We start from the raw sequence: 24,306 nt of genomic DNA on the forward strand, positions 1-24,306 counted from the left end.
GGTTAGTGAAATAGGGTTACCAGCGTCAGTTTATTTACCCTTATCGTTTATGTCGTAGTTACCTTTATTTACATTACATTTTGTTACATTAACAAAACACATTTATCATTTCGTGCTGAATAAAGATTATTTTTAGCCAACTTCAAGAAAAGGAGTTTTGTCAATTCGACCGTTTGTTCACGGATAAATTCGTCGTTTATGAACCGCTTTTGATGTTTTTTTTTGTTAGAACGAAGACATACCAGCGATATCACATATTATATTATTATTAATAAATCAATTAATTTTGTTTTAGGTATATCTGAAAAAACAGTGTCGAAAATTACTAAGGAAGGTAAAGAGGCAGCTTCAACATCGAAAAAAGTAACAACACCGCGCAAAAGTGGTCTTCGACGAAAAACTCATGAACTAGATGATTTCGAACGATGTGCTATAAGGCATAAAATACACGAATTTTATTCTGTAAGAAAGGAATTACCATCATTGGCGAAATTGTTACATGAAACGCGAAAGGAGATAAACTATAAAGGTAGTCGCACCACTTTGTGGAGAATTATAAAAGGAATGGGATTTTATTTAAAAAAATGTAAATCAAAAAGAAAGGTTTTGATGGAGAGATATGACATTGTCGCATGGCGCCATCGCTACCTGGAGGAATTAAGAAATAATCGTCTTGGAACTCAGCGGCCAGTCGTGTATTTAGACGAAACATATTATACACGCCACATATTGCGCTGGAAAATGTTGGCAAAGCGAAACTGAAGAAGGTGTTTTATCTTCTGATTCCAAAGGACCACGATGGATCATTGTTCATGCAGGTGGCACCATGGGCTTCATATCAAATGCTCAACTGATTTTCAGATCTCAATCGAAATCAGCGGATTATCACGATGAAATGAATAAAGTTAATTTTAATAAGTGGCTTAAAGAAAAATTAATACCAAATCTACCTCCACAGTCCATTGTGGTTATGGATAATGCATCCTACCATTCTGTGCAGATTGATAAGGCACCTAAAATGTCAAGTACAAAGTCAGAAATGCAATCTTGGATATCAAAAAAAGGACTTTCTTATTTGCCGACGATGGTAAGGGCATAGTTGTTTGAAATTATTAAAGAACACAAACAGCCACCTGTATATGAAGCAGATATGATGTTGGAAGAGAATGGTCATAAAGTGGTAAGGCTTCCCCAACAAACAAAAAATCCTCTCATCACAAGCACAAAAATTCGTTCTATTTGTTCTAGAACCGTGCTGCGATGACTGTTGTTATTTTCGATGTTGCCACATTACGAAATTCACCAAGAAAAATGGGAATTAAAATTATAGGGACAGTGTTTATCAAATTAGAGTTTTCACAACTGTATCATAACGGCGCATCCACTAAATAAGTAGCAGACTTTATGTGAGTCGGATGTTGCTCTGAGTAAAGGTACATTCAAAAAGTATGTACGGCAAGAGAGATATACCTATGTAAAACATTGCTGATCTATTCTAATATTATAAAGAGGAAAACTTTGTTTGTTTGTTTGGTTGTAATGGATAAACTCAAAAACTACTGGACCGATTTTAAATATTCTTTCACCATTAGAAAGCTATATTATCTGCAAGTAACATAGGCTATATTTTATCCCGGTGCGGGCAGTAGCTCCCACGGTACGCGGGTGAAACCGCGGGAAAACGGCTAGTGATGAATATAAGTAAATAATGTCGGGACACCTTTATGTTTTTAGTTAGAGTTATGATTAATTTTAAGATAATTGCAGCTTTTTTAAATAAGACCTTTTTTAAGAATGGGTGATTGCATTTTCGATGTCTGGTAGCACTTAATTTTGTAACGGGTCTCTCTGTCTTGATGAACACAATTTTACTTCAAATATACGTAAGTCGACTACTTACCGAAAGATGGTGTTTTTATAATATTCAATTTTCATGATAATATATCATATGTTTTGGTTTGTAAATAATTTATAAAAAAACTTGTAGGATGCAAGGAAAAATGAAGCTGCTTTTTAAGGCAAAAATTGGTACCAATAATATACATTGATACAAGATTGATACGAAAATAATACAAATTCACTTAGAGGTTCTAGAAATGCAGCTATTCGACGACAGATGTCTCTAGCAAAAAATATGTTTTAAAGCTAAAATATTAGTTACACGTGAAATGTTATCCTATGGTATGTTTGAGTTTGGATCCTGAGCAATTTCTACAATTAATGATAGCGCATTTCATCGTTTTAATCGAGTAACAAATAAAATCTGTTGAAATTGTGGTAAAAATACAACCATGACAAGATGTCAGTTTGATGTAAAGGACGGTATATGGGCGGTGTCCAGCCACGCCTGCCGTGACGTAGTCGTGACGTATTTGACCTACCTGAAGGCGCGTGACCTACCTGCGTTAGGGCATCTCCGCTAGTCTTTTCTCCTTCGTGGTAAAAGTGTTTGTGACAAAACTTTTAGGCAAATGCGTGAATGTAAATATACGTTTGACCGTTTTAACAACAAACACGCCAGTGGGCTCAGTGAAGAGTTCAAACTCCCGAAGATGGAATCAAGACCACAACCTACTTCTTCAGAGAAGAGGAGAGGTAGGCCCAAAAAATTGTTTGCAGACTGCGCTGATCGCAGCAAGAAAAAGAAAACTTGAGCCCCTCGTCTCACGACGACTCTCTCGTCTCTTTACGACTGAAAAACTAGGTTTAGCGACTGAAGCCAGTCTGGTAAGAGCAGGTAAAAGAAAACAAGCTTAAGCAATAATTTCAAGACCAAAGCGTTTAAAAACATGGAAAACGCACACACGTGTTGTGTTAATATTGTGCCGTATACTGCTGAAGAAGCATTAGGTCTCATAGTGGATCTAAATTTAACCAAAGCTGAATATAAGACGATGCGTGTAGGTGCTAAGAGGTGCTGATATATATCCCTCTTACCATGTGATTGCAGACGTAAAACTAAATGTTATCCGTTGAATTTGAGAGTAACTGAGAATGAAGCTGTGGTGCCGTTACAAGATCTTTTGGATCACACCATATAGAGCCTAGCACAAGTACAGTCAGAAGATATTAAAGCGGCCAAGGCCTTGTATAATCAAAGTGATGGACTGGTCAGATTTTTTGAACTGGAGTGAAATAGCATCAAACACTTTTACAAAAGAAACCTATTCTTTAGAATATTAATTGGAGAAATATTAGAGTAGCAACTTTCAGAAAGACCAATTTAAACCAAATAACCAAGTATTCAATGAAAGAAGATGCAATTACACATCGAATCAAGTTGTTCATTATGAAACATGGACGACAATATCGACACTTTGGAAGTCTATTATAAGTGGGGCCTAGATGGGAGTGGTAGTCACTAAATATAGAAGCAAAACTTTACGAGCAATTCAATGTGTGCTGATTCCAATATGCTATGTACAATTGTGCCTCTGGAAATATCGGAAATGAGAGAAATTAAAAAAATATATATTGGAAAAACATGACTCCATCTTCCATCAGATTCTGTCGACCAATTTTTTTTTTAAATTTTAAAAAGAAAATGACCATAACACTAAAGAGGAGTACAATAAGATCGAGAAACAAATAAGGCAGTTGCAGCCTACAAATATTATTCTAGGAGACAGAATGATACATTTTAAACATATTCCCATTTGCACAATGCTGGATGGCAAAACCGTTACCGTCTTACCACAAAAACTTTTAAACGTCAGTTTAAGACTTGTCTAAAAAAATGTCAAATTATGACGTTGACATATGGTTCATTTTGCAGTCAAAATTTTTTTAGACAAGTGTAAAACAGGGGTTAAAGTTTTTGTAGTAAGGCCATTAATGTCTTAACAGAAACTAAAAGTACGCAAGCTTATAACGTGTGTAAGGCCACGCCAACGCATATCGAATTAGAAAATATCAAACAAAGAGTGTGTAACGAAGATACTTATAAAGGAGATTGCCACGGGGCAGGTCCCTTTTGTGGTATCGTGTGCCTGAATGGAATAATAACCTAAAAATATTGTTTATTTTTTTGTTTCCAAATTATTTTTTATACAATTTCTTTCACCCTGGGAATAAAGTTAAAATTAATTAATAGTTAAACATTACGTCGACATCCGTTTGATTGGTAAACAAAAAAAAGTTGCCAGATATCAAATAACTATTGAAAATTACGTATTTTAATCAATAGAGTAATCGATATCAAAACAAAACAGTTATTAAAAATAAAAAAATACAATTATTTTTAATTATTATTCTAACTATATTCATGATAAGTCTATATTGTTGAACAGATAAGATAAGATAGATAAGATAAGAGCGATTTTAAATTAAAATAAAAGCCTTACGTAATTTAAAAACTTAAATCGATTTATTAATGATTAAATATAATTGCTCTGGCAACATTTACTTGCGCATGTCACATCACTTTGACGTTCGTTCGTTGTGTGTTCGTGATTGCTTTGTATAATACGTTGAGTTTTGAATTCCGTATTTACTTAGTTATTATTTACGATACGTGCCTTTCTGCTACCACCGAGTTGAGCTAATAAGTTCCTCGCGTACTTACTTTATGTTTTGTGAGATAATTGACTCCTCTTTGTGAGATATTGACTCTAAGTGCTTGACTCTTGTTTGTGCTGTTCTTTGTGAGATAAAGTGCTATTCTTGGAGAACAATTTGACTCTTAGTGAAATCCTTGTGTGATATTGAACTCCCGAACTGTTTTTGTCAGAACTATGTCTACCCCAGCCAGAAGTCGGGCACACCGCCTGTCTTACCGACGCTGTATTAACTGTTCCCTTTTACTAGCGTCTAATTTACGCCGGTATACAGTTGAGGAGTTGAACGAGCAAATGACAGTTCTTCTACGAACTTGGACAACGCCTACACCTGTAAGTTATCGTGTGCATAAACAATAATAATTATTGTGGACAATATAAATATAGTGGTTAAATGCATTATGCAAACTCAAAATAACATTTGATTAGAGTAAACTTAGCACTGTAAACTTAGTTCTTTATGAGAGTTTATGTATTTACAAGTTTAAGCAGTTATAAATATAGAATAGTATAGAATATAATCTTTTCCAGGTAACGTCAGATGATATCCTATGTATTGAATGTTATTTGCTGTTGCAAGAAAGGATATTGTCAAATATAACTGGATCCCACGAGGATATATCACCTGCATATGGTCACTTAAATGTTTGTTATGGATGTGGTATCTCTGTTGCAAGTCGGAGAACCCACAGAGTTGAGTTAGACTGTCCACAACGTAGCATGATTTTAAGATGGACTTTAGCACATCTGGTGAGTATTATTTAATAACATTCTGTATCATCACGCCTATAATCCCCAATCACAAGCGTGACGACGATTAGGCAGAGGTGTACCTAACAGTACACAATACATTTTGTCAGTTATGTTCTAAGTAATAACGGTGAGACCATGCAATCAACCAGGCACAAACCCAGTATTCCAGGCTCTTCTGGTTACTACTCATGAAATCTTAATGGAAATACCCAGAAACCCAATCCTGGAACTGAACCTGAGATCTCATACCCTGCAATTGTGTTTAACATTTTCTAAATAATGTTTCAGAAAAAATGCTGCATAGTTTATTTCTAATTGATGCTATTTTTATTCATATGCTTGCACAATAACAATATAGGGTTTGGTACCTATTCTGATATTCACTAATACCAACTATTTCATTTTAGGTTCCACATTTACAAAAAGTGTGCATTCCTTGCTGGTTAGCAGCAACTCGGGAGACGAGACGTTTGGAGGTTCAAGATTCAAACAGACCTGCAAGGGTCATGGATGCAGCTCTATCTTCATTAGAAGACCCCGAGATACCTGAACCACCTCCAATGCCAGCTCCAACATCTCAACCACAACAAGCATTACGAGTTCAATCTAAGATTAACTCACAAAAGTATAAACGAGTTGCTGCAGCTTCTCGTCACTGTATGTTTGTAGGCTGTGATAATGATGAACGTCTTTTAGTACCTATGACTATAAAGGAACTGTTGTTATTGCAGTACAATATATATATACCTTTAAATGCTAGAATCTGTCATCACCATTTATATAGCAATCAGTGGGATGAACTGACTACCAACCTAAATGACTTTACTAGCTTTCAAGTTGATGATATATTTTCCATACTGGAAAGAGCTTCTCAAAGAAGTTTAGATTTTAATAATATTGCAGCAATGGATGCACATTTACGCCATTATTGGCTGGGACTTACAGAGATGCAGTTTAATGAAATATTAAATAGCCTTCCTACTTTACATAATAAGGTTAGAAATCCTAGCCTTGCATTAAGCACATTTCTTGTTAAACTTAGGACAGGGGACAGCAACCAAAGACTGGCAACTCTTTTTCAATTGCCACGATCTACATTAGAAAAAAAAATGAACATTGTTAGGGAATGTTTAAAAGAACATTTTGTACCAATGCATTTGGGAGTTAATCACACTAATATACAAAATGTGGCCTCACGTAACAGGACTATTCCTGAAGGTCTATTCGGAGACAGTAGCATGGCTCCAGATTCTAAACCTGCTATTGTCATATGTGATGGTACATATGTTTATGTACAGAGTAGTAGTAACTACAAATATCAGAAACAGACATATAGTCTACACAAATATAATAATTTGGTTAAACCCTTTTTAATCACATGTTGTGATGGATATATTTTAGAGTGCATTGGACCATATGAAGCAACAAAAAATGACTCGACAATCATGAGTGATCTATTTCGTAATGAAAGTGGTCCAATGCGCTCATTTTTTAGACAGGGGGATGTCTTTATATTGGATAGGGGATTTAGAGACGTGATCCCTGAACTCCAAAGCTATAATTATAAAACATACATGCCTGAGTCATTATTGGAAGGTGAATTTCAATTGACCACTGACCAAGCAAACAAGTCTAGGTGTGTGACTATGTGTAGATGGGTAGTTGAAATTGTAAATGGTCGCATCAAAAGAGACTACAAACTGTTTCGACAAGAATATTTTAACAGAGCATCAACACACCTTATGGATGATTTTAAAATTGTTTGTGCCCTTTTGAATAAATTCCACCCAACAATTGAAGATAGACCTGACGCTGCAGAGTATGTGCAAATTGCTCAGGCGAGATTAAACAGTAGTAATTATTTGGGGGAATTTATTCGAAGGGATAACATCAATAGGAGACGTACGGTTTTCCAAAACATAGACAGCAATGCTCCCCATTTAGATCATTTTCCAAGATTAACTTTAGATGATTTAAGAAGATTTGCATTGGGATCTTACCAATTAAAACAGGCTAGATCCTATTATGGGGAGCACATAAGAAGTAATGGTACTTATAATGTTGAAGTAAGCAATGATGTCTTGGAAGAGGATTTGCCCTTAATATTGGGTCAAAATAATTATTTAATTAGGACTAGAATTAAGTCCCGCCATGTGAGCCATAAAACATATTACTCTTATTTGTTGATAAGTAGAGATGAAGATCGGGCAAATTCTTTAGAAAGTATCATTGCTTACTATTGTAACTGTCTAGTGGGTAACCGTACGGTAGGGTGTTGTGCTCATACTATGACAGTATTGTGGTATTTAAGCTGGGGCCGCTTCAACAATGTGAGTGCTCCAGCTCAATCTTTGGACGAAATATTTTATGAAGAATAAATAGTTTATTCATGTTTTGTTTTTTTTTTATTTCCCTTGCTATTACTAAAATAATAATAACTATCAATAACGGTAATTATGAGTCTATACTAATATTATAAAGAGGAAAGATTTGATTAGGTAGGCTATAATTTATCCGGGTATGGAAAGGTGTTCCCGGGGACGCGGGTGTAACCGCGGGAAACACATAATAACAATTCCATTACTTTATGCATAAATAGAGACATAATTCCATGGTACTGCTATTTACAGTACATATTTCTATGCTCATAGTGATCTATAGTCCATGTCAATTTCTAATTATAACCTATATTCTTAAAACAGAAAAATAATGATATCTCTTGAACCAGGGTGAATAAATGAAAAAAGGTTTCTGATTATGAAAATGCAATGTTTTTCCTATTAGTTAAAATAAAAATCTTCAGGGCACAAACATTTTTCACTGGGACCCAACTTCCCTTACAAAACGGGCAATCTCCTTTGGGATTTCCGTGTTACATGCTCATCTTCGTTGCTTTGAATATTTATTACTTATTTCTTATAAATTGGAGTTGAAACAATGGCAGACTTTCTGCAATTCTACCATTTTTTTACATATAGTATAATAGTAGAATTTTGAGAGTTCTTATGGGCACACCGAATTTGCTTGACGTTAGCTGCAAATGGAAAAAAAATGCATTTTAAAAGGACCTCTCTTTGTGGTCGTTAGTTAGTTTTTACAGAAACTTTGCTCACAGTAAATTATTTGACGGCAATAGAACACGATTGTTTATTATATATAAACGTTATTTATTAAAAAAAGCTTATTATAAAATTCAAGACTTTGTTGACGATAAAGATATTATATGGCGATAACTCATCTCTCCATGTGTGGCTTCCCTGGCAATCAAACGACTTTTTCTTCTCCCTTTGCATTGTATAGATTTACAGTTTAACTTTCTTGCATTGTATAATTTTGTGAGCTTACTATTGTTATGTAATAGACTTAAATAGACTGTTTGTACTGTGACTGTATTACTTTTTAAAAATAGTGTCTATGGAGTTTCTTGCCGGCTCTTCTCCATGATGACTGAAGTATGAATAGGTACGGGTTTGTAGGGTTGTCACTAAGTAATTATATCATTTTTTTTACCCGAATGCCAAATAATGGTATTGTTCTTCATAGTATGTGTTTATAAATTTCTGTAAGTGTACCTACATGTGTAGGCAGGCAATAATTTAGTCTATTCATGTTTTTGTCTAGAACTTTTATTTCACACACAAATATTTATATTAACAATTACGTATTATTTTCCATTCTCAGATATACTCTATACCTCGCGTGTACATCTCTAAAAGTGTAAAACCGTATAAGAGGTATGATCCCTTAATATTAAAAAATGCAATTGAAGCCCATGAAAATGACAATAAATCTATAGTTGAAATAGCTAAGCAATTTAATACATATAAATAAGTCAGTTTTGCATAGACATGTAACAAGAATTATGAAAACTCAAGGGGGACAAAAATGTCTAAGTGATGAAGCAGAAAAATACATTATAAAATATATAAATATTTGTTCAGACTGGGGGTATTCACTTGATACTTATGACTTAAAAGATTTACTAACAATTTACAGGAAACCTACAGGAATCTGAATATAATTAACAGGGGTTAATTATATTCAGAGAGCTTTTTAAAGCGTCACCATCAAGAAATTTCTTTAAGAATAAGCCAGAACATCAAAAGATCCAGAGCTGCAGTATCACCACAAATTATAGAAGATTATTTTACACAGCTTCAAAATACTACAGTGGGTGTACCTTTAAGCAATATTGTGAATTATGATGAGTCTAACCTAGTCTAGCTGATGACCCTGGAAAAAGAAAGTCTTAACTAAAAGAGGCGTCAAGTACCCTGGAGCGTTATGAACTATACAAAGTCGTCGACGTCGCTTAAGTTGGCCGCATCCGCCGATGGTACACTGTTGTCTTGCTACGTCGTGTACAAAGCCACCCATCTATACAATACCTGGACAACAAATGGTCCGCCTAATTGTAAGTATAACCGCACTTCTTCAGGCTGGTTTGACGGCAATACATTTGAAGATTTTAACAGTAAAACTGGTAAAAAGATTTTGATTGAGGACAACCTTTCTTCACATTTATCATTAAATACCATAAAAAAATGTCAAGAACAGGATGTACACTTTGTGTTTCTTCCACCTAACTCAACCCACTTGACACAACCGCTGGACGTAGCCTTTTTTAGACCAATGAAAGTTGCGTGGCGTGACATTTTATACCCATAGAAAAAAACTGAAGGTCGCGTATTACCCACACTACCGAAAAATGTGTTTCCGAAATTACTCAAAAATATACTGCAAAAAACGGAACCAACTATAAAACAAAATATTTTTGCCGGATTTTCGAAAGCGGGAATAAGTCCTCTGAATAAACAAAAAGTATTAAATAGATTGCCAGGAAATTATATAAGAAGTGACTATATAGAACGCAATATTTCAAGCTCGAGTGAAAGGTCGAATATCGAACCTAGAATGACATCTAAAAATAAATCCCCAGGATACAACTGCCGATAAAAGCCCAACACTTACAGAAAAATAAAATCTAATACCACGAGTAACAAGATTAAATAGTTTCTAGTGTAGGGTTCTAGTGTAGGTACCTTATTTTGTCTCAGTCTCTCGAACAGGTTTTTGATTTAAGTAATTTTAAATAAGTTAGTCTTTAGTTTGTTTTTATTGTTTCCATATTGAGTTGTTGAGTACCACAACAAGGTAACTAGTCTAAGACTATAATTTACCTTTTGGTTATTTACTTTATGTAACTAGTGCATACTTTATGGCTCAAGTGTTTTACTGCACACATATTTCTTTATCGTTTTATATTGGTGTTAAACTTTGATACACTTATAACTTAAGACTTGTTATATACTTATAGTTGTGATTGCATGTTCGTGGTGTGACACAATAGTAACCAAAGTTTCTAACTATTTATATAAGCTTTTTTGCCCCGATTATACTGCACATTTGTTGACATTGGATTATTCATTAACTTATATTACATGATAATAGCTATTCAATAACTGGCATTCATTTCTCTCTGCATCCTTGTTGATATTTACATGCGTTCCAGGAAATAGTTCCGTGGATAACCTATTAGTTATTGAAGTTGACAATTTGACATTGACATTTGTATTTAACTTTAACGGAAGTATAGGCACCGTGCGGAAACTATAGATGGCGTTATAATCCCGACAGTAGAGACACCGTGCGAGTAAAAAAAGAAACTTTCCAGACCCATTGGTTGTCACTGTCTAGTCTGTAAATGTGATTTTATATGTGATAATAAAAATATAAAATACAATGATTAAAATTATAAAATATGGTTTTCTACCAATAAACAATGATCGGCAGCGTGGTCAAAATATATCAAAAGGCCAAAAGCTATTCGAGTCGGGCCATGTTTTTGATCTCATAGAAACAGTTGGCCAAGAACAAGAAACAATATTAACTGGCAAAATTGTTGCTCAGACAAAAATTTCAAATGTATATGATGTTAAGGTAACAGTAAGTACCTTTTTTAAATTAATTGTTATTACAATATCTTTAGATAATCATTATTTCTATTTTTAATTTTTATCTCTTTCCTTTCAGCTTGATTGCAATAGAAACATTAAAAGTGCAACTTGTAATTGCAAGGCAGGTCTATCAGGACAATGTAAGCAGGTCTGTGCCTTAGTGCATTACGTAAATTCTGCAGAAAGTGCAGAATCGAAAACCAGTTATGCACAACAATGGGGCAAACCAACGTACCGACAGTTACTGGGTTATGATAAAGGAGTGACAATGGCAGAGTTATTTCCAACTCCACCAATAAGTATTAAAGTATTACGTGTGTTTTACAACTGCATTTATCCATTTAATTCTTTTATCCCTAAGCCATGGCATATGAGTACTATTAGTAGGGAAATAGTAAAATTTTACACCCTTGGAGCTGTTTTTGGATGTATTACAGCATCCAGCAATACAACAATACATTTTGATAACTTAAATTAGCAAAATTGAACACGAATATCACAAAATCTTGCTACAAAAGCTTTATGCTTATGGCATAAGAGGCAACATTCTAAATCTATTGAAATCATACCTAAGTAGTCGATGTCAATACACAGAAATATCTAGAATTTGTCCTACAAAGAAAACTGAAATTATATACACTTCCAAACCTAGAGAAACAAAGTATGGCGTCCCACAGGGTAGTGTGCTGGGACCACTTCTATTCCTCATATATATAAATGATCTTCCGAAAAATAAAGATTATAAAATGGTCCTCTTTGCTGATGATAGCACAGCTATAATTAAATGTATAAATCCAAACGGTTATCAAAACTACATAAATAGCTCACTAAGTGAAATAATAGCTTGGCTCAATAGCAACAATCTTGTTATTAATCTAACGAAAACTAAAATTATGCATTTCAATCAAAGATGTAAAATCTCAGATATTAATGTTGAATATGATAATATTAAAATAGATGATGTTAATAACGTAAAATTTTTAGGTATAACAATTGATAGTAAATTAAATTGGAAACCTCATTCGGATGAAATTTGTAAACGCCTAAATAAAGCTGCATATCTTCTTTTTCAGCTATCTAAAAAAGTAAATATAGAAACTTTAATAACTGCATATCACGGACTGGTAGTTTCAATTTTGAGATTTGGGTTAATATTTTGGGGACAGTCAACTGATAGAGAGCTGGTTTTTAGGATGCAGAAGAGATGTATTCGTTCAATGTGTGGTCTTAAAACTACAGATAGTTGCATACCATATTTTCAAAAATATAAACTTCTAACTTTTCCTTCACTTTACATTTTAGAAACCGCACTGTTTGTCAAGTGTAATCCACAACTATTTCTGAAAATATCTGATGCTAAAAAAATGCCCACACGTTCACAATACATAAATAAATTATGTCACGTAAATTGTAAGACCGCTTTACTCAAAAAGAGCTTTTTTGGTTTGGCTCCAAGAATTTACAATAAAATTCCCACCTTAATCCGAGATCTACCTCTTAGTAAATTCAAAAGGGCTCTTCAGGCAGTATTAACCGAAAAATGTTACTACTCTTTGGATGAATATTTGAATGATATGTCTCTGTGAATTGTATTTATTGTTGTTTATTTTGTTTTCTGATGATTTAATTACTATTTTTGTTTGTCAATTTAATGTTAAGTTTTTTTTTTTTTTTTTTCTTCTCTACTACATTTGTACGTCGTAATGACAAAACATAGCGTTCTAATTATACATACGTAAGATCTTTATTTTGTCAATACCTATGTTTTACAAATAAAAATATTCTATTCTATTCTATTCTAAAAAGAATATTCAGAATTTTTCCATGGTTTGACAGTACAATTTTTGACACTTGAGGGAAAAGTTTCGGATATAAGTCACGAGATGGCAGGGTCATCGCTACGCACGGTGCCTATAACAGTTATTTTCCGGACTGTTAGTTATAATTTGTTTCTCAGCGATTGAAATTTCGGGGGGAGTTGTGACAGTTGTTTGTTTACGTCAGTTATTTTGACATTAACTTTGTTTTGGGTTTGTTGTTGGTTGGTTTATTGAAATGGATTTGGAAAAAGTATACTGGCAGTCTCTTCTACGCGACGAGTTAATTTATGAGGTCAAGATCAGAGTTGAAACGCCGGAAGATACGGTCGCGAGGCTGCGTATGCAACTCAAAGCACTCTGTGGTGATTCTGATCCCTCCGAGATAGTGGGCGAGGAGTTAGAACCTAGCCAGGAATTAGGAATAATCCAGGATAAACTCAAGGAGTTACAAATTAAATTGGAGAGTGTTGAAAAAACCCGGGATAAGTATAGTCTTTTTCGTGCCAGGGCATTATATTGCCACTTATTCCAGCGCTTGCATAGACTTATTTGTGAAGAGACCAAGGATGTTGCCTTCAGGGAAAAGCTCAGTAAGGTGATTAAGGGTTATGGAAGTACCTTTGATACATTGTTTATAAAGTCTGAGACACAACAACCGCAACCAAATGTCGAGGAAAGTGCGGCTACTCAAACAGATAGAATTATAGTTAGTAAACATATTTGTAAGTGGAATGTCACATTTGATGGCAAGTCATGCCCATTTTTGTTTTTAGAGTCAATTGCTGAGCGTGCTGCAGCTTTTAGGGTTTCGGATTCTGTATTGTTAGATTCGGCTTTTGCGTTCTTTAAGGGTGATGCGTTAATATAGTGAGGCCACTTCATGGCAAGAGTTGGCTGACCTGCTCCTTAAGGAATTTAGTGCTATAGACTACGAAGATAACTATACAGCTAATTTTGATGTGGCTCTTACTGCATTGAAGAAGAAAGTCGGAAGAGTGCAGCAACCTTCAACGACGATGTTTGCATTCAACGTCAGAGCCATCCACGTCGACGACGTTAGTTTCTACTAACACGACGTCCATATGGGAACAATTGAGAAGAGAAGTGTCAAAGTTAACACCCACAAATCCTTTGGCTGCTGGCATAGTGGAGCTTGATAAATATCTCCAGGAACCATTTTTGCCACGCTGCAATGACCCACTGCGCTGGTGGCACGAGCGTCGGACGTTCTATCCGATCCTGTACAAATACGTGCTAAAGAGACTGCACCTAATGGCGACTTCAGTCCCGTGCGAAATGGTCTTTTCTAAGGCAGGTCAGATACTAAATGAACGACGAACGAGGCTTACTAGCACTAAACTGTCCCAATTGTTGTTCATTAGTAGCAATTGTAAATAATGTAAATAGATAGGTAATATTATGTATAAGTGGTAAAAAAAACAAAAAAAAAAAATACTACAGTATGTAAATTTTAAATCACTGTTGTACGGGAACATGTTCCTAAGACTATATTATACCGTGTAACGTGTAAAGCTATATCTCGTCATAATGGTGCTAACGAGATCTTGCGCGAAATAGTCCCGGCCAGCGTTCTGACCCGGCGCCTGCTGGCGCTGACGCTGCTCAGAGTGGCCATGAGACGCCTGCGACTGCACAGTCTGTGTCACGCTCGGTGCATGAGGCACCCACACAGCTGTTCTCGCCGTCCTCAACTTCGACAATCACCATGACAGATCTTCACCTGCAACAACTAATAGCTGCACTGCGTGTACCGACCCCGCCCTCTGCTGCAAACGGGATTGGGGTTCACAACAATAATAACTTTGCAAAATGCACTACTCGTTTTGATGGAGCTCAGAACTCTGACGTGGTTCCATTAATTGACGCCATTGAAATTTATAAGGAATGTGTCACCATGGAGGACAGTATTGCTTTACGAGGCCTTCCCATGCTACTCACCGGCTTGGCTGGCACATGGTGGCAAGGCGTCAAACATTCTGTCGCGACCTGGAAGGAAGCAATTCAGCTCTTACGTCAGACATTTGGTCCTCGTCTTCCGCCTCATAAAATATATAGGGAATTGTTCCGAGTTGAACAGTCGAGCGAGAGGACAGACGTATTCGTGTGCAAGGCATTGCCTTGTTAGCTCAACTTCCAGCGCATACGCTTCCGGAGAACCCTGTCCAATTGGACATGGTGTATGGCCTGCTGCATCGGCGAATCAGAGAGAAGGTCTCCAGATCATCTTTTTCCTCTATTTCGGAACTGCTAGAGAAAGCACGTGCAGTAGAAGATCTTCTAGAGGAAGGCCATAAGACCATTCAAGGGCGACCTTCAGAGACGTCTTTTTCAGCTGCGTCGTATTGGTCGTGTTAAAGTAAACACTGGTGCTCAATTGTCTGTAGCTAGTGATAGCTTAAGAAAGGTTTTAGTAGCTAAAAATGTTAATTTAGTTAACACTTCTTTAGATTGTAAGTTAGCTAATGGCTCTGTTTGTATGAAAAAGGTGGAAACTGTATCTGTCGATGTACATACGGACGATGTTTATAGTTTTACCTGGTGCCACTGACCATCTTTATCAACACCTAAATTGGTCACAGTTTTGTTATTAAGTGCTTTCAAACGAAAATATAGTGATTACGATATTTACAATCAACAATTAGTTTTATTTATCTCGCTAAACTGTACATATTTCGATTTTTAAATACGCCAACCTAAACTAAAACATATCTAAATTACTTTAAAGCTACATAATTTTCTGTTAATTAATATTTTCACGGTTGACAGTCCTGAGCCTGTATAAAGTATGAAGGAAAATCGAGATAACGAGATAAAAAATCAAGTGATTTATTCGTCGTTACTTATCCCTCACACTACAGATTGACTCGTTTTGATTTACTGAACTAAATGAGTAGACTACGATTATGATTCCTAAGAGCTGGGTGACTCATTGACTCGTTCAGATTTGGTGAACTAAATGAAGTACTGAAGTAAATGAGTGGACTACTTCGTTGAGAGAAAAGAACTATTTCATTCATTTCTTTTCAATGACACATTTTGCGCATGTCTAGAAGGGAGCGCGGCCGCGGGCTCGCCAGCCGGGGCTGCCCCCGCCCCGGCCTCCGCAGCCCTCCCTTCGGTTGCCAAAAGTCTTTTTGTGTGGTACTCCTTGCTTTGAAATGTTCCACCAATAAATAAACATTTATATTTATTTGTGTTTAATTTACATAAAATAATTATCCAAAATAATCACAATATATTAGTTTCTGCCCCTACTACTGGATGTGTATGTAATATATTTCCCATAAGTGGGGAAATAATTTCCCACATAGCACTTACACGTGTTGATCTAAATGGGCAAGAGGAATTATTTTCCCACAAGTTTTCCTGAAAAAGTGAAACACTTTAATGCCAAATTGACTGCGTTTTTTGTTTCAAACACTCACAGTTTGCCCATGCCCTTTTAAGGGTTAAGCTCAAACTAAACGAAATGTACCAAAAACTATAATATCTAAGTCAACTTGCACCAAAACTCATACGAAAACTACTCAACATTTAAAAAACTGAGAAACAAATTTTAATATTGAAAACCAACCATCATGCTCTAAAAACATCATCAAACCGAGTAAGGACAAAATAATACCACCTGGAAAATGAATTCAAGTCTTATCAGATATTACTATCAAAGATGCTAATCTACCACATAAGAAAAAGAAAATATGAAAAAAATTAGAACTGCGATTATTTCAAAAAGTAATCAGCTAAATGAAAAGATAATGACTTAAAATCGTAGTGATTACGAATTACGAAGACTTGAAAATTTAGTAAATAAGTACCAGAATTATTCTGATACTTAACAATAAATTATAAATCAGTCGAATAAGACGATGGACTTTGACGCTGATTCACTAAAAGACTTTCTCTTTTAGTGAATCAGCGTCAAAGGGAGGCCTTGATGAAAGAACGCCAACATAGGCTAGCTACTGAAGGAGGGCCATCTATCAGCGATGCAGTCGTTGACCCTGATGTGTCCATGGTGGCCCCAGCTCTGATTGTTGGAATCGACAATGCTATTGATTCCGATTTCCGATAGTTATAGGTGTTTATAGTTTTTATGCAAATAATCTTTTTAAACATTGCCTTGTTAAACATTTACTATAATTAATTTAATATTATTTTTTGAGTCTTCGCAGTCACAAATACCAGACGCCGTAGAAATAGAGGAGCATTATGTTTTAGACGATGTTTCGCAGACATCCGTCATCTCCCAGGATCAAGCCACCGAAGATCACTTTGTACTGCCTGATTCACCAATCTCTTCCACATCCCAAATGTCCCAACCCTTCAACGCAAGCCATCAGCAAGGAAGTCACCTGCACGTTCTAACACTCGAACAGGTCAAAAAAATTGTGTGAAAGAATAGGAGTACAAAGATCGATTATACGGGCCACAGAAAAACATAATTTAGAAATTCAGATTTTGAAAGAACAGCTAAGGGAAGCCAAAGCAAAAGCAGACTAAGCTGAACTAATTTTAAAGGAAAAACAAAATTCAACGGGTTAGTTGGATAAAAATAGTTTTTTTTTGTTTTGTTGCAGGTCATATCACAAACGATTAATGTTTATGCACACATGTTTATAATTATAATTGTAATAAATGTTTGTAATAAGTTAATAATTGTTTCATTTATCTCAATAATACTCAAAGTTATGGTACAATGGAAAATATGAATTACACTTGCCATGTACCTTTGTCTCCACAAGATGGAGAATCTCAATTAGCTACTAGAGATGCTAATAAGTCCAGAGCCGTGACTATGTGTCGATGGGTAGTAGAGGTGGTAAATGGCATTTTTAAAACTGCATTTAAAATATTTCGTCAAAATTATTTTAACGGGGCTTCTAAACATGTGATGATAGACTTTTCTGTGGCTGCTGCACTTATTAATAAATTCCACACAAAAATAAGGGACAGGGATGATGCTGCTCAAATACTAGAAATAGTTAATCAAAATATGGAAATTAATAATGATTTATCTGAGTATGTTAGGGAACGCAATCTAAATAGAGCAGGGCAGATTTTAGAAACATAAATGTAGACTCTGAAAATATTAGGGAATTTCCAGTTCCAAGTTACAGTTTAATATTGATTGCCTGTAACACATACCAATTAAAGCAAGCTCGGTCCTACTATGGTGAGCATATAAGATTCAATGGTTGCTACCAGATAGAATTATGTAATGACCATAGGAGCAGCATTATGGAAGGAGTAAACTGCTCTTTACTTAGGGCTAGAATAGCAAGTCGAGACATCAGTCGTAAAGTATATTTCGTATCTATTTTAATTAATAGTAATGATAGACGGTGAAGGTAGACGTGCAATTAAAAAGTATTGTTGTAATTGTATTGTCGGCCGTCGAACGGTAGGATGTTGTGCCCATGTTATGACGGTAATATGGTATTTGGGCTCCTCCAGCTCAGTTCCTGGATGATGTACTGATTGTATATGATACAAATGATATGAATGTATAAAATATCTTATCAAAACTTGATAATATATGTGTAATGAAATGTAATTTCATTCATTACTTAAATTAATTTAAACTTGCCGCGCTTCGCGCGTTTGTGGAACACGGTCGAGGGCGCACTGGAGTGACGCGATATAAATGGCGGACGATGCTTTTCTACTAAGTACTATTTTGCTTTGTGAATTTTATGGATAAAAACTAATATAGGGAGCAACACACGTGTTACAGGGGAGGAGCCGTTGTAAAATTTCCGAAATTGCGACCGAAAACGTGAGTATCTATATTTGTTCATTTTGTTGACAAAATAATCTTAAAATGTATTACTGTAACTAAACTTATTAAAGGAAAGAGAAAAGGCACACAAGAGGCAAAGTTCTTAAGAAGTAAAAAAGAACTTATTTAAGTCAAACTCCTCTGAAGAATCGGCTTATGAACGTTTCCTTATGTTGAGAGTGGAGATAGTGACTTGGAAAATATTGAAATCCCACTAATCATCCAGCAAAACTTCCAGAACGAACGTGAACAGTCTGTATGCGCCATATGCCCTGAAGAGAGAAAGCCGAGAGAAATCTGGTAAGTCGCTATCGCTGTGATTTTTGCATTTAACTCGATTTTAAATATTAATTTTGTTATGATTCCATTGTGCAACCATGTCTAATTTTTAATGAAAGATGGTGATGATGAGGTTTTACAGCCCAAATACAAATTTAAAAACGTTTGTACTTGACTTTTATGAAGACGCAAATGAAACTGCATCAGCCATTTATAAGAATTTAGTGACACGACTGAAAGAGCACAATATTGGCACTAAACACCTTACCAGCTTCTGTGCAGGTAATGCAAATGTGAACTTTGGGTGTCGTAATTCAGTTTTTCAGTTATTGCATCACGATAATGACAGCATTTTATCAGTTGGTTGTGCTGCACACATCTTGCACAACAGTGTAAAGTATGGCCTGGCTAAGAGTAAGTTTGATTTAGAGAATTTCATCTTGAAGCTGCATAACCATTTTTCGTACTATTTAATTCTTTAATTCTGACGAAACTGAACCTTATCTGACATTTTACCAAAATGCACTGAAAGTCAGTCCTACAGGATGCAGTATTACGCCTAGAAAATGAAACATTGCTGTGTTTCGAAGGCCACCAAATAATGGTTGAACTGGGTAAAAAATTGAGGTAGCGAATCGAAGACGAATGGGTAGGATTCAGTTGCAGTAACTTATTTAAAAAGTTGCCTGCTGATTAAGTTACTAAAATAAAAAACGAGTGTTGTACGTGGCACAAAAATATTCTACATTACATAGAAACTATGAACTCAAGGATAGCAAATTGGACTTATTTAAACCATTTTCTCTCCAGGACGACTCATTCTCTTACGCGTCAATGGTCAAAATTATTGAAACTGTAAAATTGATTCGTTCTTCGACATGGATCAACTTTACGAAGAAGTGTGTAACGTGAAAGAAGTGAGTGTAGCTACTGAAAATGGTCCTGAAATTCAATTTGAAGACACATATTTCTCTGTTACCGGGATTGATGAAGATGCCTATTTACGATATCTAAATCGAATGCTATTAAAATATGCGAAGCTTCGGAAGGTGTCAGTGAATTGAAATCACGCATTTTGCTACCAATGATAGTCAAACAATTGGGAGTGGAAGAATTGGATGACTCTATTGAACCGATTATAGACACAGAAACGTTGGTTGTGGAATCTGGACTTGAAACAATTGACACTGAAGAATAGAAGATTATTATAAGACAAAGCTTTGTTGTCATAATTTAACAGTTTACAACTTAGCAACACACGAAGTAACCTGTTATTGGTGGCATGAATGTGAAGGCGAGCTACAGGCATCCAACTTCGCTTCTTGTCTAGTAGACTACATACAAGACAAGGTTCCTAAAACTATTCCACTAGTTATTTTTAGTGATGGATTTACAGCCCAGAATCGAAATTCTATCATGGCTAATGCTCTTCTTGACTTGGCTGAAAACATAGTAATCACACAAAAATATTTGGAAAAGGGCCATACCCAAATGGAGTGTGACTCGGTACATTCCGTAATTGAGATAAAACTAAAAAAAAACTACATAAATCTACCTCATTAAGCTTACTAAAGATGCAAAGAAGAAAATTCCTAAATATGACGACAAATACCTTTCCTATGAGTTTTTCAAAGATTTTTCAGAGCTGCAACGATACACTTCCATTCGACCTGGAAGAAAAGCTGGTGACCCAACTGTCACCGACATCCGGCGATATGAGCCAGATGGAAAAAATCTATTTAAACTAAATTTTTCGGATGATTTGCAAGAGTTGCCCATCAGATGTAAGCCTGGTACCTTCACAATAAACCCAATTTACACAAGAAGAATACCACTGAAGCCAAGAAAATGGAAAGATCTCCAAGATCTAAAAAACATTTTGCCAACAGACTGTCATTGATTTTACGACAATTTGCCTAAGGCAACGACTGATTAATAAAGATTTAGTAAATATTTTATATTAAATTAAATAAGTGAGACCTACTAAATTATTTTAATTGTAGACAAATAAAAAAATATAATACAGTGGTGTTTTTTTTTAATGTTAATAAACATTATCTCAGTAAATTAATCATGCTAATAAAGTGCAACTCAGGTATTGAGCTATTTGGACAATCAATATTGTATTACAATGTCAAAATAAGATAATTTGTTTATGGTAGCGCCATCTATACTTTTTCTAACGGACTACGCCCACGCATCCAAATAATGAAATATTACTGCGTTTGACTAAAATCAAACGAGCGATACTACCCCTTCCCTCGCTCTCCGCTCCTGTTCTGTTCCGCACGCAAGGCGAGTGAGAGTAAAGGCCCCAGTACACGTTGGCCTGTGTTGGGCCAAGTTGTGCAATGCACAAATGTAGGCCACGATCAAATGGTGTTTACACATTGGCGCATGGCTCATTGCTGCCTGGCAAGCCACTTGCGATGGACGTCGAAGTAATTAAGGCTTCGGCTATTTATTTGTACACTACTATACATATTTTTATTATACTACACTACTATATATATTTATATTATACTACACTGCTATATTTACTACTATATTTATTTTTACACGCAACACAAAAGTGCACAATCCTCAGCGGTCGGTGATGAACTAAACATTGGCCGAATGTGAAAACACCACACGCCAAGCTGGGCCAAGATTCCTTTGATGTGTGCCCAAAAAACCGACAACTCGCCGAATGCGCGCCAACCTTGACAAATGTCCGCCAACCTGCACCAATACCCCGTGTACACATTGGTGATGGCGTGTATTGGCCGCACTTGGGCCAACGTGTACTGGGGCCTTAACACAGCGCTCGCGCGCCGTGGCTCCAGTGCTAAACCGCTGCCTGGAAGTAAAAGCATCGTCGAGAGGAAGTATTCGTGCTTTTCCCGTGTTGCATCCTCGACCCTACTGTAGGATAGCGAACTATTGTGATAATCCGCCCGCGGGTGTGAACGTGACTATTGCGTTGTGTGATCGGGAAGATCGCCGCCGCCAGCCGCCATCTTGTGAAGCCCAACGCCAGCAACAACAGCCAGGTACGCGTGGGTCGATTTCAAAGGACAATGCCAGGGTCTGGGCTCAGAGTTTGCCCAGCAGTGGGAGTAGTTCCAGGGGGTTCCATAGTGCACTCTGAACACGTAATTCAAATATTTTTGAAATCGGTCCCAGAGGTCCCGAGAAAAACCGGTTCAAATGTTCTTCATAGATCGTCATTTTACAAAGCCTGAGCCATTTGCCCAGTAGTGGTAATGGTTAAAATAGGTTCTTTACTTCACTCTTAACACGGAATCCAAATATTTTGGAAATCGGTCCCAGAGGTCCCGAGAAAAATCGGATCAAATGTTCTCCATAGATAGTCACTTTACAAAGCCTGAGCCATTTGCCCAATAGTGGTAATGGTTAAAATAGGTTCTTTACTTCACTCTTAACACGGAATCCAAATATTTTTCAAATCGGTCCCAGAGGTCCCGAGAAAAATCGGATCAAAAGTTCTCCATAGATAGTCACTTTACAAAGCCTGAGCCATTTGCCCAATAGTGGGAATGGTTAAAATAGGTTCTTTACTTCACTCTTAACACGGAATCCAAATATTTTTCAAATCGGTCCCAGAGGTCCCGAGAAAAATCGGATCAAATGTTCTCCATAGATAGTCACTTTACAAAGCCTGAGCCATTTGCCCAATAGTGGGAATGGTTAAAATTGGTTCTTTACTTCACTCTTAACACGGAATCCAAATATTTTTCAAATCGGTCCCAGAGGTCCCGAGAAAAATCGGATCAAATGTTCTCCATAGATAGTCACTTTACAAAGCCTGAGCCATTTGCCCAATAGTGGGAATGGTTAAAATAGGTTCTTTACTTCACTCTTAACACGGAATCCAAATATTTTTCAAATCGGTCCCAGAGGTCCCGAGAAAAATCGGATCAAATGTTCTCCATAGATAGTCACTTTACAAAGCCTGAGCCATTTGCCCAATAGTGGGAATGGTTAAAATAGGTTCTTTACTTCACTCTTAACACGGAATCCAAATATTTTTCAAATCGGTCCCAGAGGTCCCGAGAAAAATCGGATCAAATGTTCTCCATAGATAGTCACTTTACAAAGCCTGAGCCATTTGCCCAGTAGTGGGAATGGTTAAAATAGGTTTTTTGCTTCTCTCTTAACGCGGAATCCAAATATTTTGGAAATCGGTCCCAGAGGTCCCGAGAAAAACCGTTTCTAATGTTAGCCAGCCATTGTTAGCAAGCCATTTTAAGCAGCCACAAACCTAACAACCTCTTTTCTCGAAATAAAATTCGGCAAGAGAAAAAAACATTCTATGGATTCTTTGCAGTCTCACGTCACCTTGTACGTCGTTACTGTGCGATTTTATTGAGAAATACTTTCTTGATATCTATCAGGATCTATTACTCTTTACTTGTACTTTTGTCACTCTCGTTTAAAGTGTGGTTTATTCATCTGAATATTACCATACATCCAACCATGTTTCGACCAAGGTTACAAGTATGTTTACTCTGCAGTCGTTCTGTAGAGAGAATGAGGAGATATACTATTACTCGTGGTCTCCAAAACGAACATCCGAATACTGTTCAATACATTATTCGAGCTATTATCCCACGAGAAGTAAGTAGTCTTTTATTTATGACGATTTTATTCCTGATCAGAGTTCTATCCATAAGCTCTGTTCTACCATATTTGAAATACCCTACATGCACAAGTAGAATGACGCCTGATCAGGTACATTACAAACTGTTGCTGCTATCCCTTTTGATTCCGTACTTGCACAATTTCAGCTAACGTTCAATAATGACGAGCGTATCTGTCATAAATGTTGGACAAGAGCTCGGCGGGGGAGCCTGCGTGCTAATCCCACAATAGCACCAGTGGAAGAGCCTACCGTGCAAGAACTTCCTGTCTTAGAAGACCGTCCTCCAATAGAGAATCTCTCTGACATAGATGAATCCGTAAGTAACGAGACCCAAGAAGAAGACCAGTCAATGCAAATGTCGGATGACGAGTATTTGACATTTCAGTTACCTGGTAACTACTGCCGGGCACCAAATGGATCGAGAAATTGTTTGTTCTACGGCTGTCAGAATACTACTCGTTGTCGCATACCTAAAAGTGTGAAGTTGCAGCTATTA

The 24,306-nt window shown here is 36.3% G+C and overlaps 1 protein-coding gene, 1 long non-coding RNA gene and 2 pseudogenes across 2 annotated transcripts; all 4 read left to right on the plus strand.

The window, feature by feature from the left end:
• The first annotated feature begins 1,008 nt into the window (after positions 1 to 1,008).
• The window catches only part of LOC124636025, a 47,968-nt pseudogene continuing 24,670 nt past the window's right edge, over positions 1,009 to 24,306 (plus strand).
• On the plus strand, positions 3,900 to 7,704 carry LOC124635483. Its single transcript, XM_047171339.1, has 3 exons — positions 3,900 to 4,889; positions 5,088 to 5,306; positions 5,717 to 7,704. The coding sequence occupies exons 1-3, from the start codon at positions 4,734 to 4,736 to the stop codon at positions 7,685 to 7,687; spliced, it is 2,346 nt and encodes a 781-aa protein (XP_047027295.1). The 5' UTR covers positions 3,900 to 4,733; the 3' UTR covers positions 7,688 to 7,704.
• On the plus strand, positions 11,045 to 11,590 carry LOC124635485. The gene is made up of 2 exons (XR_006985018.1): positions 11,045 to 11,255; positions 11,343 to 11,590. It is a non-coding gene; the product is annotated as an uncharacterized LOC124635485 (long non-coding RNA).
• Positions 17,120 to 17,649, plus strand: LOC124635484 (annotated as a pseudogene).

This window comes from Helicoverpa zea, chromosome 13 (assembly GCF_022581195.2).
Source record: "Helicoverpa zea isolate HzStark_Cry1AcR chromosome 13, ilHelZeax1.1, whole genome shotgun sequence".
Taxonomy (NCBI): domain Eukaryota; kingdom Metazoa; phylum Arthropoda; class Insecta; order Lepidoptera; family Noctuidae; genus Helicoverpa; species Helicoverpa zea.